The following is a 13568-nucleotide window of genomic DNA, read 5'->3' on the forward strand; positions in this document are numbered from 1 at the left end:
GTAGAAAACCATGATTAAATCGATTCTTCCTGACTAGTGATTTAAATCAAATCCACCCTGTGAAGAAGTCCATGGGTTCAGCCCACCCCACTTCTTCCAGTGCGTCAGACAGCAGTAACTGATGAGACTAACTGCATGGACTGCCACACACCTGGGACGTCTCACTTTGGTACTTGACTTGAGCAGGCAAAAAGGAGCGTAACTCTGAAGATGCTCCTTCAGCTGTTACAGATTAGAAAGAAGTCAAGAGGAAAGGCTCCCAGTTAATATATACAGACTAGTAGAACTGCTTTTGAGTTGAGTGCAAAAGCAGCATCTGGAATTTGATTTAATTAACTGATTTTTTAAACAAAACACTGGGTGATAAAAATCCATTCAGGCATATCAAACAGTCCAAATAAAAGTCACTTCCAGCCTAAGACCAAGCATGAAGATTTCAGATCAAAAGTTAGAGGGCACTATAAAAGCCGTACATTTTAACTACTAAGGAGCAAGTGAAGAGCTCAGGCCATGAAGACAGCAAGTCCTACTCATCTGAGATATAATCTTCCATGCAGCTCTTTTATTTGGGCATTTAGCTTACCCCAAAAAGATAAGCTACGTAATGCTGTCAGTTGTCCATTCAGAACATCTGCACTGCCATCTTAGAGACATACAATCAGACAGGGGTTCTCAAGTGCCACACAACACCATGTGTACACATAAGGGAGAGGGCATAGAAGGAAGTAAAGTGACACTGAGAGGGCAGTGCTGTAGTTTAGTAAGCCTCTGCTCTTCCCCACAGCACATCTCGAAGTGTCAACAAAAACCCACCCCAGACAGGAAGGAAGGTGGCCTTGATTATTTTAAAGCTTTTATTCTATGCAAATATTAAAAAAAACAGACCTTAGAAAAGTTTTTTTTTTCCTTTACACAAAAACCAGGACAACATTGAAACGGCAGGTGGACAGAAGAGGGACATTCTCCTTCCTCAGTACTTTTTCAGGTTGTAGGGCAGGCCCAGTGTAGACTTGGTACCGGGAAGGGGTGGTGAGTGCCAGACAGCAGAACTGGTGCGTTTGAAATATCGCGGCTTGTTCTTGTAGAAAATGTCCTCCAGTTTAGGACTTATGATCAGCCCAAAGAGTGTCTCGATATTTGGAGGGTTGTAGTATTGGTATGTAACCGCTTGATTAAGTGGAGCCCCTGCGAAAATAACCACCATGTTACATGAGCAGTCTAAGGGTACGTCCAGACTACCCGCCGTATCGGCGGGTAGCGATCGATTTATCGGGGATCGATATATTGCGTCTCGTTAAGACGCGATATATTGATCCCCGAATGCGCTCCCCATCGACTCCGGAACTCCACCGGAGTGAGCGGTGGTAGCGGAGTCGACGGGGGAGCCGTGGCAGTCGATCCTGCGCCGTGTGGACCCCAGGTAAATCGATCTAAGATCTGTATCTTTTTGCGGATACAGACTAACATGGCTGCTACTCTAAAACCAATCTAAGATACTTCGACTTCAGCTACGCTATTCATGTAGCTGAAGTTGCGTATCTTAGATCGATCCCCGTCCCTAGTGTAGACCAGCCCTTGGTAGCATCTCAGTGCTCCTGTTAAACCTCACTCCCTTGGTACCATGATTACTGCAAATCAGTGCATGAAAGTCAAGATCTAAAAGCAACCCTCCAGGCTCTCTCGCCCTGCCCACAGAGCCAGTCCTGGAAGAGATTTGGGGTGGACATGGCAGATACTGAATTCTCAGTACTGGATCAAGGTAGGGTTTTGCCTGGCTTCATACAGAACCTTACATTCCCCCTCATGCAGAGAATATAATTGGTTTCCAAGGCATCTTTCACATTCCAGGTATCCCAAGTACTGTGGAAAACCCATCACTGAAAGAAAGGATTGCCAGGCACTGGTGAACTCCCTAGCCTTCGGTTTTCAGACAGTGCAAAAGCACTTCAACTCCAGGGATGGGCACAAGGGATTCCAAATTAACATCCGAACAATAGCACCTGCAAGAATGCAGCTCCTGCTCAGATTACCACTCAAAGCTAGTACCATATGGAACTGCAATAAGCTGAAGTCTCGTGCATTTCTGGCCTAAATTGTGGCTTCCTCTACTTCTAAGCCTCCCTGAGAAATCTGGGGTCTTCCAAATTCTCATAGATGAAGTTTCAGTGGGTATAACAAGATCTGCACGTACCAGTGGCCCAGACAGGGATGGGCTTGCGGGGCTGGCTTTCATCATCTGTGGAGTCATCACTGTTCAGATCCAGCCCATAGTTATTTGGATTTACCTTGGGGAATCTGTGTTCTTTTGATCCTAAAGGGGGCCCCTGATAGGAGTCAGAGACAGGAGATTTCTGAAACCAAATAGAAAAGTTAGATATATAGCCTTAAAAATAATCAATTACCTTTTAATAATACTTCTATGTAGTGGTGCTGATGAGACAGCTTGAGTTTCTAGAAAGAACCCATTGTTGATTTTGGTTAGTCTATTATTTATTTATGATAGAAATATCCAAGGATCTAGGAGCAGGAGATTTACATTGTGTACTCCAAGAATCACTGGTGCCAACAGCAGGTGGTAGGACAGCTAATGTCAGCAGCAACAAGTTTATTAATATATACACAGTATTGCTGCTATCCATACAACACTAGGTTTGAATCACACATTACTGTTCTGCCATGAGTCTCCATGGGCAGGAGAATGAAATAGATACTCTGCCCTGGAGGGAACAAAGGTGAGCCATGGAAGACAGGAAGTGGCAATGGTGTGACTCTGGCAGTCAATGTCACGTTCATACCTGATCTTCAATCCCACTCCAAAACACCAGATCCAGAGATCACGCCTGTCTGTTTATGGGAAGGCAACAATAGCCACATGATAATTCAGAAGAAATATACTGGTTAAATAATTTGGGCTGGGATTTTCAACTGAGCCTAACTTCCTTAGATTCTTGTCAAAGCTTTTATTATTATTTTTTTTAAAATAAACTTAACCTAGACTGGCATCCACATGCTCCAAAAGCAATACTGCAGGGCACTGTCCTATAGTAACCACACACTGCAGAGTGTTTGAGACGTAAATGCCATTGCTATAGGGCAATGACCTACAGAAAGTGCAGCTTCCCTGTAACTGCAGAGAGCAGCCTCTGTAGCCACTCAGAAAAGGCTTACAAGCTTAGCTCTAGTCTTAAACTGCATGTTACAGCACAGAAAGTCACTCCATGTGCCAGTGGAGATCCTTGTGTAGTAAAAAAAGCACTCTCTCTTCTCCTCCCCACCCCCACCCCCCGTGGGGGCTGAGCAGGCTGCTTTGGCTGTGCTTCCAAACCCATGCCAACTAAGAGAGTTTGTGGCGGGAGGATTTAAGAATTGAATGTGGATCTCTCACCTAGTAAGCTACCAGGCTGTGCTGAAGCGTAACATTTTAAGCTACAGGACTGCTGTATACAACACAGTTTACTGAGTTTATCTGAGTCACATTTGATGTCAGACATTTGCTATTCTATAATTAACCTGAAAAAAAAAATCAAGCTAAGTGTAGAGACTCATCTAAAGCCATGTGTTGCTGATAACTTTTTTTTTTTAAATGAGCTGTATACAATCAAGAGATCAACATCAACAATATCATTCTTGGAACAGCAGCAAGTTGCCCTGTTTTTTCACCCTATAGGTGTTCAGCAGCACCATCTTTCATGCAACAGGAATAGTATGGCTGGAAAGTACAACTAAAAGCAGCAGCAACAATTACTCGGATTGTAAACCCACTGATGCTTGTCTATGCAGTACACAGTACAGGACTGAGCACCATTAGCTGTTTGATAGTTCTTAGGTAGGAGGTGGGAAGATGGACAGTCACAGGACCTGTTCCTTCCATCTCACTCCCTCCGTACAGCAGCAGAGGCAAGGAAGCGACTTATCAGAGCCTGCTTGGTGCTCCTGTTCTACAGCAACAAAACCTTCTGAAAAGCACACACACCTAAGGGGCTTCATACAACCATAAAGTGCTTCAGGAGTCAGACCTTTTTCAAACCAAGGGAAGGAGTTGCTGACTCAGTGTTACACATCTTCCCCACCCAAAGAGAACGTAAGCGTCCTGCATTAGTTGTCAGATTCTACGCATAGGGGACAAAAGTCAACATTTGAAGAGCCACCCACTTAACCACCTTTGAATCCCTTCTTAAAGTCTCACTTGCTGTGATGCCTACAAATTGTTTCCATCTGGCACGGGAGAGGCAAGTGCCAAGAAGAGACTTGCATTTTTTCTGATAGTCTCTGTTCATTGTGTAACTACATTCCCCTCACCCTCTCCATTTGTCCACTTGTCACGTCCCATCCGACCCCTGGACTGTAATCTCTCTGGAGCAGGGAGTGTTACTTGTTTGTATAGAGCCTAGTACTGTGGGACTCTGACAGAAATTCCTAGCCATAATACAAGCCATAAGAAGACATGAGGTTTTTAACATTCAACTCCCGACTACAGGTAAGTGCAACACCTAGTCATTTTTAGAAATAAGCGTAAGAACCCATGAGACAGTCACGCAGGCCAATTTCACTATATAGAGAGAGTTTGCTGAGAGCAGAAAAAAGGGCTTTGTTCCAGCATGGCTGAAGAGGGGCAGTGTGTCAAAATGAGACCCACCACCTGCTGCAAGGACATTTCTTATGTGAACCCAATAAAGAGTCCCTCATTTTTCCAGTGAGCTATAAAATACAGTCACAGAATACAAGACAAATCAAGTTTCAGATGGTATCAGGCATCAGACAACCAGAAGTTATGGAAGAGGCAGTAGCTGGCTGCTTGAAAAAGCAAAGCTGATCCATTATGCCTTAAGTCTAGCTTTTCAGTTTGATTCACCAAACACATCTAGGCTAGAAACACAATGGTGTTTCAACTCCAATGGTGGTAGTTAGAGAGTTTAAAGCAACTTGAGAAGCATGGAAGTTTCTCAGCTACCTGATGTCACTAGTGAGAGGCTACAATACAGCACCAACTCCCAGGATTCCTCAGGATCTAGTGCCATCATGTGGCCATTTCCTATCACTTGTTTTACATTCCAAACAAAAGAATTCTCTCCATTGTTTCTGTGTTGAGCCAAGTTTCTTATGGCTGCTCAGATAAGAGACATCCCTGCCCTCTGTGAAGGAGAATGTCCCATACAAAGAGGAAAGGCCTCCACGGACCCAGGAATTTAGAGCCCAGTAGACATTGGAACCCCTGTCTTTGCTCAGGCTCTTGGCTCACTCACCTCCACTGTTATATTCAGCCATTTACTGGGAACAATAGCAACAGATTCTGGTGGCTTGGTTTTATTTTCCTGTGGTTGCTGCCGTTCCTGCTCTTCTGGACTCTGTTCCTCCTGTTAACAAGTCCAAGTTATAAACAGATCACCCTGTTTTCACATCTATTGAATCTGACTTGTCCTATATGAGAGGCCCTAGTCTCCCATTCATCCCCTCCCTCAGCAGGATGGGACACTACCCAATGATGGGGACAGAAACTCTCTCCACAGTGGAGGAACAGCAGCAATTCTTTGTTAGACTCCAACTCAGCCTCTTGCTGATTTGGAGATTATAGGGCGCACTGCTACCCTTCACTAGGAGAATGCAGCTGGTAAAGCTAAAGGCATGCTCAAGGCCAAAGACAAATAGAATAAAGTCCAGTGCATGACACAGAGTCTCAACTCCCCACCTTCTTTTGGTTTTCCTCCTCCTCTGTAACCACTGCCAGCTCCATCTGCAGGTGAAGGGCCTTCCCCTTCTCTTGCTGTTTGTGACTCCTGGCAAATCAAAGCATAACCAAGTGAGTCACAAAGGACCCAGGTCACTTCCCATCCAGGATGCTCAGATACCTGCTTTCTGCACCCAGAACCCTCCACTATAGCCCATCGCTCACACCCTTCTCCTAGTACTGACAAGATCTGCTTTGCCATGCTTGTCGCTCCGCCCCCTTCCCTCTTCTCAGGGGTGTGGAAACAGGCCAGCTCTCACCTCTCCTTTGCCTGTTCCACCTGTTGCTGCTCTGCCCGTTTCTTCAGCTCCGCAATCTTCCTCCCTTTGTCCTGCTGTTCATCCTCTCTCCTCTTCTGCAGGAGCTCCTGCAACTTGCATTCATCCTCCTCCTGGGAAGGCAAAGCAAGTCCACTTCTATGCTAAATGGGGAGGGTGGGTGAGTTATGGGTCAAGTGCCCTTTCCTAACCTGAATGATACCTACTCTGACCCATCCTCATCACCACCACCAGAGTCTTGGACCTTAGTTGTGCAGCCCCTCCTCCTGCCCCCCACATTTGCTGTTTATATAAAGAGGGACATCACCACCCCCAGCACTTATTGCACCTGGATATAGGTGACAGCACAAAGTTACCCATCTCCAGAATTCATTTAGTCATGGAATTGCTAGGAAGTCTGGGATGGAATTATGCACCTGAGCTTTCCTAGTCCCTTACAGGAAATGGAGGGCTGAGTGTTTGGAAAAAGACGGTTACTCACCGTTGTAACTGTTGTTCTTCGAGATGTGCTGCTCATATCCATTCCATTAGGTGTGCGCGCGCCGCGTGCACGATCGTCGGAGAATTTTTTACCCTAGCAACACCGGCGGGTCGGCTGTGGAGCCCCCTAGAGTGGCGCCTTCATGGCGCTGAATATATACCCCAGCCGACCCGGCGCCCCCTCAGTTCCTTCTTGCCGGCTACTCCGACAGTGGGGAAGGGGGGCGGGTTTGGAATGGATATGAGCAACACATCTCGAAGAACAACAGTTACAACGGTGAGTAACCGTCTTTTCTTCTTCGAGTGCTTGCTCATATCCATTCCATTAGGTGACTCCCAAGCCCAACTTAGGTGGTGGGGTCGGAGTGGGACATTGCTGTGTGCAAAACCGCTGATCCGAAGGCAGCATCGTCCCTGGACTGCTGCACTAGTGCATAGTGAGCTGTAAACATGTGGACTGATGACCAAACCGCCGCTCTACAAATGTCCTGGATCGGAACTTGCGCCAGGAAAGCCGTCGAGGAAGCTTGGGCCCTCGTGGAGTGAGCGGTGAGGTGCGGTGCTGAGACACCTGCCAGGTCATAGCAAGTCCGGATGCAAGACGTAATCCAGGAGGATAGGCGTTGTGAGGAGACCGGTGAGCCTTTCATTCGGTCGGCCACTGCAACGAAGAGTTGCGTCGTCTTTCTAAAGTGCCTTGTGCGGTCAATATAGAAAGCCAGGGCCCTGCGTACGTCCAGAGAATGCAAACATTGATCCTGGCGAGTAGCATGTGGTTTAGGATGAAAGATCGGGAGAAATATATCCTGGTTGATATGAAATGGAGAAACCACCTTAGGGAGAAAGGCAGGATGTGGACGAAGCTGCACTTTATCCTTATGGAAAACTGTGTAAGGGGGCTTGGATGTAAGCGCCCTGAGTTCAGAAACGCGCCTTGCTGAGGTGATGGCTACGAGGAAGGCTGTCTTCCAGGATAGGTACAAAAGTGAACAGGTGGCCAGTGGCTCGAATGGAGGACCTGTGAGCTTGGAGAGAACCAGGTTGAGGTCCCACGTCGGAACGGGCTGACGTTGTTGTGGGTACATCCGGTCTAAGCCCTTGAGGAATCTAACGACCATCGGGTTAGAGAATACCAAGGACGCGAGTTCTCCTGGGTGAAAGGCTGATATAGCGGCCAGGTGAACTCTAATTGAAGATATCGCCAACTCTTGCTGTTTTAGGGAGAGGAGATATTCCAATATGAGAGGAATAGGTGCCTGTAACGGGGACGTGGCTCGTTGTTCGCACCAACAGGAGAACCGCTTCCACTTGGCCGAGTACGTGGCTCGTGTTGAGGGCTTCCTACTGCTCAACAGAATCTGTTGGACCGAGAGTGAGCATTGTTGCTCTGCCTGGGTGAACCATGAAGCAGCCACGCCGTGAGGTGAAGAGATTGCAGGTCGGGGTGACGCAGCCGGCCGTGGTCCTGAGAGATGAGATCTGGACATAATGGAAGCGGGATCGGTGTCTGAACCGAGAGTTCCAACAGTGTGGTGTACCAATGTTGTCTCGGCCACGCTGGAGCGACCAGAATTACCTGTGCCTGGTCTCTGCGCAATTTGAGCAGTACCTTGTGGACCAGAGGAAACGGAGGGAAGGCATAAAACAGGTGGTCTTTCCAGGGAAGGAGAAACGCATCCGAGAGGGAGCCCGGAGCTCGACCTTGCAGGGAGCAGAACACGTGGCACTTCCTGTTGTCTCGAGATGCAAACAGGTCTATCTGGGGAAACCCCCACTTCTGGAAGACTGAATGTATGATGTCCGGATGGATAGACCACTCGTGCGTCTGGAAAGACCTGCTGAGTCGGTCCGCTAAAGTGTTCTGGACTCCAGGGAGGAACGATGCCGTGAGATGGATTGAGTGGGCGATGCAGAAGTCCCACAGGCGAATGGCCTCTTGGCATAGAATTGACGAACGTGCTCCTCCTTGCTTGTTGATGTAAAACATGGCCGTGGTGTTGTCGATGAGAACTAACACACAGCGGCCACGTAGGAGATTGAGAAATGCCTGGCACGCCAGGCGCACCGCCATCAGTTCCCGAACATTGATGTGCAGGGCTAGCTGGGGTGCAGTCCACAGGCCCTGGGTATGGTGTTCGTTGAGATGGGCGCCCCAACCCAGAGATGAGGCGTCTGTGACCAAGTGCAGAGAGGGTTGTGGGGCGTGAAATGGCATCCCCTCGCAAACCACACTGTGATCTAGCCACCAGGTGAGGGAGGTCAGGACCGAGTTCGGGACCGTGACCACCATGTTCAGGCTGTCCCGATGTGGGCGGTATATCGACGATACCCAGGTTTGGAGTGGGCAAAGCCGAAGTCTGGCATGCCTGGTTACGTACGTGCAGGAAGCCATGTGACCCAGCAGGGTGAGGCACGACCTCACCGTGGTAGTTGGGAAGGCCCTTGAATGAGGCCCGTGATGGTACAAAAGCGGTTGTCTGGCAGGATGGCTTGTGCACGTCTGGAGTCTAGGACTGCGCCGATGAATTCTATTCTCTGGGTAGGTTCTAGAGTGGATTTGTCCTTGTTGAGTAGGATGCCCAACTCGTTGAATGTGTGCACTATTATGTGGATGTGAGCTCGAACTTGCTCTTTGGTGCGACCGCATACCAGCCAGTCGTCTAGGTATGGGAACACCTGTATCCCTTGCCGACGGAGGTACGCTGCCACGACAGCCATACATTTCGTGAACACTCTTGGGGCCGAGGATAGGCCGAAGGGAAGGACTGCAAATTGATAGTGCACTTTGCTTACTACGAATCGCAGGAAGCGTCTGTGAGGCGGGTAAATTGCGATGTGAAAGTATGCGTCTTTCATGTCGAGGGCGGCGAACCAGTCTCCAGGATCGAGGGAAGGGATAATGGCCCCCAGAGAGACCATGCGGAACTTCAACTTTACTACGAATTTGTTGAGTCCGCGCAAGTCCAAGATGGGTCGCAGACCTCCTTTGGACTTGGAGATGAGGAAGTAACGGGAATAAAATCCCCTGCCCTTTAACTCTACTGGAACCTCCTCTATGGCCCCCATAGCAAGGAGCGTGGAAACTTCCTGTATAAGAAGTTGCTCGTGAGAAGGGTCCCTGAAGAGGGACGGGGAAGGGGGGTGGGAGGGAGGAAATGAAGAAAACTGGATAGCGTATCCCCTCTCCACCGTGCGAAGGACCCAACGGTCCGAAGTTATAAGGGACCAAACACGGTGGAAGTGGGAGAGGCGATCCCGAAAGGAGGGGGCTGGATCCTGGGGGATGACTGGGGCGCCGTCCTCGACCGCAGCTTCAAAAGTTCTGCCTGGGCCCTGCGGGTGGCCTTGGTGGCCCTTGGTTCTGACCGGGTTGAGGGCCGGTCCACCTTCGTCTACCACCTCGCCCTCGCCTCCGGGCCGAGTCCTGTCTCTGACGAGGTGGGGGGGGAGGGTAGAAGCGCTGAGGCTGAGGCCTAAATGGCCTGGGCTGAGGACCCGCAACATGCATCCCCAGGGAGCGCATGATTGTCCTGGAGTCCTTGAGACTCTGCAGGCGAGAGTCCGTCTTCTCTGAGAACAACCCCTGTCCTTCAAAGGGCAAATCCTGCAGGGTTTGTTGCAATTCCGGGGGCAAACCCGAAACTTGGAGCCAGGAGGTCCTTCGCATAGCGATGCCTGAAGCCAGGGTTCTCGCAGCCGAGTCCGCTATGTCCAAGGAGGCCTGTAAGGAGGTCCAAGCCACCTTCTTACCTTCCTCTACCAAGGCCCCAAACTCCTCCCTGGACTCTTGGGGAACCAATTCCTTGAACTTCCCCATAGAGTTCCAGGAGTTAAAGTTGTAGCGGCTCAGGAGCGCCTGCTGGTTAGCCGCTCTAAGTTGCAGCCCTCCGGCTGAATAAACTTTACGGCCAAACAAATCGAGGCGCTTAGCCTCCTTCGATTTGGGCGCCGCGGCCTGTTGACCGTGGCGCTCCCTTGCATTCACTGATGCCACCACCAGTGAACACGGCTGGGGATGGGTATACAAGTACTCGTAGTCTTTGGAGGGGACAAAGTACTTTCTTTCCACCCCTCTCGCTGTGGGTGGGATGGAGGCAGGAGTTTGCCATATCGTATTTGCATTAGCCTGGATCGTGCGGATCAGGGGTAACGCCACTCTTGATGGGGCATCCGCCGCGAGGATATTTACAATGGGGTCCTGCACCTCCACTATCTCCTCCGCCTGCAGGTCCATATTACGGGCCACCCTACGTAGGAGGTCCTGGTGAGCCCGAAGATCTATTGGGGGTGGACCTGTGCACGACGTGCCCGCCACTGCCTCATCCGGAGAGGAAGAGGAAGATGCCTCCGGTGGTAAAGGATCCAAGGGAGGGTCCTGGTCTCCCTGCTCCTGGGCCGGAGCATCACCTGCCCTTGGGTCCAGGACGTCAGGTGGTGCGGACACGGAAGCCTCCATGCCCCCTGGCGGAGGCCGAGAGATGGTGGACTCTGGGGCCCTTCTATCGGAGTGACCCGAGCGAGAGGTCGAAGTTACTGGAGCCCCTTGCGCCTGATGGTACGCCCACGGGGTCCAGAACGACCAGTGAGATGGGCCATGAGCAGGGTCCTCTGCTACCTCCTGCCAATGGCCTATGTCTTGCTCCTCGGCTTGCCCCTGAGGGGGGTATGCCGATCTCGATAAGTCCTCAGAGGAGCGAGACACAGATCTCGATGGCCATGGCGGTGCCGAGTGCGCCGAGACGAATCCCGTGGGATGCGGTGCCGCACGGTGCCGGTCCGGAGATGTTCTATCTCTACGCGGTGCCGGCGATCGGTGCCGAGATCGCGATTGGTGCCGATGACCTCGCCGGTGCCGGGAGTCGGATCTGGACCTGGACGAGGACCTGGAGTAGGCCCGGTGCCGGGAGCGGCCTCTCGACGTCGAGCGTCGATCGTATCGGTGCCGAGAACTACGTCTCGATGTTGATCGGTGCCGACGATCATAGCGGTGCCGAGACGTAGAGCGGTGCCGCGACGATGATCTTGGCCGCGAGTACGACCGGTGCCGAGGTGATATCCGGCGCCGGGACTGCGAGCGGCGTGGGGACCTGCTTCGGGACTCGGACCGGTGCCGTGGTTCCAGCCCCTGCGATGGAGGGCGCATCAAGGCAGGTTTCCCCCTAGATTGGACCGGACGAGTCAACGGTGCCGGCGGTGCCGGTGGTTGGGGCGGTGCCGGCTCCATGAGAGCGATCAAGTCTCTCGCCGTCGCGAAGGTCTCTGGGGTCGACGGGAGGCACTGTATCACCGCCGGTCGCGGTGGTGACCCTGTCTGCACCGGACTCAACGGCCTCGGAGCCGGAGTCGACGGTGCTGGAGGCACCTGCTTCCGGTGCTCCACAGGCGGACGCGGCTCTACCCCCGGCACTGGGGGAGCCGGCGTCTTCGGCACAGAGGTCCCCGTCTTATGGGATTTTTTATGTCCCGGGGATGATGAACGGCGCCGAGGCACTTGCTGTGATTGCGGTGCCGACGAGGTCCGGTGCCGTGGAGGCTTGTCCGACGCCACTCGCGTGGTCGGAATGGTCGGTGCCGCCGGGGCACTGAGCACCAAGGTGCCGGGGCCTGACGCGCTGATGGAGCGTCCGGGCTAAGTGCCGCCTCCATAAGGAGTTGCCGGAGCCGAAAGTCCCGCTCCTTCTTGGTCCTCGGTCTGAAGGCCTTACAGATCTTGCACTTATCTGTTTGATGGGACTCTCCCAGGCACTTCAGACACGAGTCGTGCGGGTCACTCGTTGGCATAGGCTTAGCGCAGGAGGCGCACTGCTTGAAGCCGGGAGCCTTGGGCATGAGCCCGGCCACGCGGCCGGGGGAAAAAGGGGAGACAACCCCCTTAATCCCCTTGAACTATATAACAACTATTAACAAGTGAAAAAACAAACTATTTAACTATAAACAACTAGAACTATAACTATAACTGTGAATGACTGAATAAGCTAGGGAGAGTGGAGAACAGCTACGCCGCGCTCCACAGTTCCAACGACCATCAGGGGCGGTAAGAAGGAACTGAGGGGGCGCCGGGTCGGCTGGGGTATATATTCAGCGCCATGAAGGCGCCACTCTAGGGGGCTCCACAGCCGACCCGCCGGTGTTGCTAGGGTAGAAAATTCTCCGACGATCGTGCACGCGGCGCGCGCACACCTAATGGAATGGATATGAGCAAGCACTCGAAGAAGAACTAATACCTACGTCTGAAAATTTCAGCCCTATGGAAAAGTGTATATGAAGGAGAGGTCAGTAAAAACACCATGCACATTTATGGTGCTATGCAACTCATAATGGTGAGATGTATTAGAACATACTTGGAGAGTGACCTTACCCCACCCTCACTGGGAAGGAAAGAAGTGATAAGGTACTTCAGTCACAAAAGGAGTAGGATATTGGGGGGTTGGGGAGGGAGAGAGAGAGAGAGAGAGTCTGTGTGCGTGCATGTCTCTCTGTGTGTGTGTGTTTGGAGGTAAATCTATTCTGACATACTCATTGGCCTGTTCCCCCACAGCTATTTACTGGTTATTGTTCTGCCCTCTTCCCCATATGAAGCACACTGCGCAGATTTCCCATCATTCTGTTTTTCCTCTGCGAACTCTTCTCCTTAAAGATGGGACCTAATCTTGCTCTTACCATCTGCAGCACTTTCTGTTTTCGGGTCTCCACTTCACCAGTCTTCTTAACTATTTTTTTCTTCATCTTTTCTTCTACCACCTTCTCTTCTCGCACCTGAGAGAATCACACACATCAGATCTGGACCCTGCCGAGCCTCACACGGGACAGTCTTGACATGTTTATCTACCATAGAAAGAAGAGTCAGGCGCTCTTCAGGAGTATGGGGCCCCCATCACATCCCATGGGGGAAGATGCCTTTCTCTGGAGCAGAGTGAAAGTCCAAAGCCCCAGTGAAGCGTATACATATTTTAAAGGCAGATGGCACCCAGTGCAGCAACTTCAGCCCCAGTCAGAGTTCACAGGAGGAGAAGACCATCACCAGGAATAACTGTAAAGAGTACATGAAACAGAGTTACACAGAATCCAAATTACAGGATGCCATA

At 51.0% G+C, this 13568-nt stretch overlaps 1 protein-coding gene across 6 annotated transcripts in view; it reads right to left on the bottom strand.

Annotated features, from left to right (window-relative positions):
• Nucleotides 1-840: 840 nt before the first annotated feature.
• LOC101937702 (inner centromere protein-like) overlaps nt 841-13568 on the bottom strand; it is a 39163-nt gene continuing 26435 nt past the window's right edge. For 4 of the 6 annotated variants that reach the window (XM_024110648.3, XM_065591852.1, XM_065591853.1 and 1 more), the window contains 6 exons: nt 13144-13239; nt 5986-6116; nt 5687-5774; nt 5244-5354; nt 2192-2351; nt 841-1185 (listed from right to left, as the gene is read on the bottom strand). In XM_024110648.3, coding sequence (XP_023966416.2) covers nt 971-1185; nt 2192-2351; nt 5244-5354; nt 5687-5774; nt 5986-6116; nt 13144-13239 — 801 coding nt within the window. In that variant the 3' untranslated portion in view covers nt 841-970. The remainder of the gene's footprint in view (nt 1186-2191; nt 2352-5243; nt 5355-5686; nt 5775-5985; nt 6117-13143; nt 13240-13568) is intronic. The other 2 variants (XR_010600437.1, XM_065591855.1) reach the window with 2 other exon arrangements.

This window comes from Chrysemys picta, chromosome 4, assembly GCF_011386835.1.
Source record: "Chrysemys picta bellii isolate R12L10 chromosome 4, ASM1138683v2, whole genome shotgun sequence".
NCBI lineage: Eukaryota > Metazoa > Chordata > Testudines > Emydidae > Chrysemys > Chrysemys picta.